Genomic DNA, 2,701 nt, shown 5'->3' with positions numbered 1-2,701 from the left:
TCATAAAGTCAATTTGTTTACAAAAACTAGTGGTCTCATTTTTCAAAAGGTCAGCCTCAATTCAATTAGTGGTTGCCATGAAGATCTTGGACACCTTCATTTTCCAATATAAGCATAGAAAAACCATATAAATGTATCAGACATATCAATTGTGGTGCCAAACATGTTAAATGGATATTTTTATCTAGACCCATTGCCTTCATGTTAAGAATAAGATCATTATAAGGGAGATGACTTAAGTGCCTGACTTATGTATGATGTTCTGGATTCATAAAGGTTTGGTTAAAAACCATATATAGCCTATTGTAATTGTGGTCTTACTTGAGTGTTCTGAATTCATAAAGTTAGACAACCATATAAATTTTGTCTAACTTTATGATTAATTTGGGCCTAAATTAGTGATGCTATTTCTAAATTCCAATGCAAAATACATGGAAATTTCTAAAGATAAACAAACTTGTATTTTTCAAGTGATTATTCAGCAAAAGAGAGAGAGAGAGGAAAAAAAAAAAAAAGGATTAATCAATGTGTGCCACAAACATGCTTGGTAGGAGAAGAAAGGAAAGATGGATGGCAAATCCAAGATCACACGAAAACTTGCATACCTAAACCAAGAAAAATAACAACATATAATCATAATTCTCTTAGTCTTCGTACACATGGATGAGATGAGATTGTTTTATTCCCCCATCCGAAGAATAACACCTGGGAATATCCGAAGCGTATGCGTCCGATCACAGACATCCCCTCACCAAGCAAAATCGCTAAGCGGCAATCCGGTTTCTATTCACTCTCACCTTCCTCTATCTTATCATGTTCCACCACACTAGACCTAATTAATCTCAACTTGAGACAAATTTGGATTCCTTGTCCTTATCTAAGTAGACCATCTAGCTTAAAGAGTCGCTCACAAACATATAACTTCACAACACCCTTTTGCGTCTCCACTGTCCTCTCCTCTCTCTCCCCCCGGAGTTCTTCCCCCCCCTCTCTCTCTCTCTCTCTCTCTCTCTATTTGGTTATATACGGGGAGCCGGTCTCTCCGCATTCTCTGTGGGCGGCTCTCAAAGTTCTAGCCCTAATCGTGATCTTGGGGATTGTGGTCATCTCTGGCTTCGAAGCGCAGGTAACTCCTCTACTCTGTTTCTCTTCGAAATCCTAGATTTGGACCTACGAAGATTGAAGTATTGGGTTTGAGTGGATTGAACGCTAGAATCCATTCCATTTTATCCAGACCCAGCTGTTGGATTCCGAAAGTTTGCGCCTTTACGGGTTTGGTATTCGGAAGGGAAACCGGAGAAGGGAACTCTGCGCGGTAGAGTGGGATTCCGCATTCTGGGTGTCTTTGGCTGCTGGAAATAGTGATTTTGTACCCCAAAATCCGATTTTGGGCTCTCAGGAACACCTTAGAAGAAGAAAAGCTCCGATTTTTAGAGAATTTTTTGGTTCCAAGTTCCAATTTTTTTTATTAATTCTACCATGGAGGTGGTGATTCCTGGGTACTCGCTATTCCCTTCTTTCTTTGCAATGTTCTGTCTCATATATCTTATTGGATACTTCGTAATTTTCCGCAACTGGAGTCCGAAGCACCGCCCGGATGCATCGAGTTGTTTCATTTCTTTGCTTCATGGAACGCCGGCCGTCTTCTTGGCTCTCTCTGCAATTCTATCACAACCTATTCGAGGATTTGCCTCTTCCAATACCAATTTCCAGAACCTGGTTCTTGACTTCAGCATTGCCTACTTCACAAATGATCTGCTCCACTACCTAATTTTTATCCCTGGAGACTATCTCTTCATTGCCCACCACCTTGCAACGCTCTTTGTGTTGGTAACCTGTCGCTACCTTGTTCTTCATGGTGCTTTTGCAATGCTAGTCCTCATGGTGTTCGCAGAGGCTACCAGTTTTTGCCAGAATGTGTGGACGCTTGCCGGACTCCGGAAAGCAGAATTGCCCACTGCAGCAAAAATATATATGTTCTTATCTCCTCCTTTCTATGCTTTGTATACTGTCATGAGGGGACTCCTCGGGCCGGTGTTCTTCTATAAGATGAGTGCTTTCTATTTGAGTGGGAAGGCTGGTGATGTGATTCCGATGTGGGTTTCTGTCTCATGGATCGTTGTGGTCGGTGTGGCAATCGCAGTCAGCATCCTCTGGATTTCAAATCTTTGGATTGAGCTGTTCAGAGAGATGAATAAGAAGGAAGAGAAGAAAGGGAGGTAGTCACTGGCTGGTGAACTGATATGGATGCATTGGATGATCAGTGACTTGGTGGATAAGCTCTATTTAATTAGTTCCAACACATCAATTGAAGTCATGACTAAATGTAGTTCTTCATCAACAAAGCTTGTGCTCAGCTGAAGGTATTTAAAAGTCAATTGGGCATTGGAAAGTAAAAGATGTAGTGGGTAGCTGTTAACTTATATGCTTATGCTTTTCTAATTGATCTTCTTAACCAAGATTTATATTTCAAATTTAGTACTTCTTTCTCCCTATGGTTTGCCACTTCGCAATTTGTATTGTTGGATGGGATAATTTGAAATTATTTTGTGAATATGTGTAATTAATTTTCACCTAGACAAACCACTTTCATCTGTTGGCCAGTTTTCTCTTATTCTACCAAGAAATGCCAAAGAAGCTTGAATTACTTTTGAAAGAAAGAACACAAGGGAGAAGTCTGTATTCTATGGATGGGAAGGGA

The 2,701-nt window shown here is 40.4% G+C and overlaps 1 protein-coding gene across 1 annotated transcript; it reads left to right on the top strand.

The window, feature by feature from the left end:
- The first annotated feature begins 975 nt into the window (after positions 1 to 975).
- LOC140851741 (TLC domain-containing protein At5g14285-like) lies at positions 976 to 2,493 on the top strand. Its single transcript, XM_073243841.1, has 2 exons — positions 976 to 1,126; positions 1,235 to 2,493. The coding sequence occupies exon 2, from the start codon at positions 1,480 to 1,482 to the stop codon at positions 2,221 to 2,223; it is 744 nt and encodes a 247-aa protein (XP_073099942.1). The 5' UTR covers positions 976 to 1,126; positions 1,235 to 1,479; the 3' UTR covers positions 2,224 to 2,493.
- The last annotated feature ends 208 nt before the right edge of the window (positions 2,494 to 2,701 follow it).

This window comes from Elaeis guineensis, chromosome 9 (assembly GCF_000442705.2).
Source record: "Elaeis guineensis isolate ETL-2024a chromosome 9, EG11, whole genome shotgun sequence".
NCBI lineage: Eukaryota > Viridiplantae > Streptophyta > Magnoliopsida > Arecales > Arecaceae > Elaeis > Elaeis guineensis.
The sequence above is the reverse complement of the archived record's forward strand: the minus strand, read 5'-3'. Positions and strand labels throughout refer to the sequence as shown.

Bases quoted from the DNA above. Each gene is read 5' to 3' on its own strand.
- LOC140851741 (XM_073243841.1), top strand. From the start codon at position 1,480: ATGGAGGTGGTGATTCCTGGGTACTCGCTATTCCCTTCTTTCTTTGCA.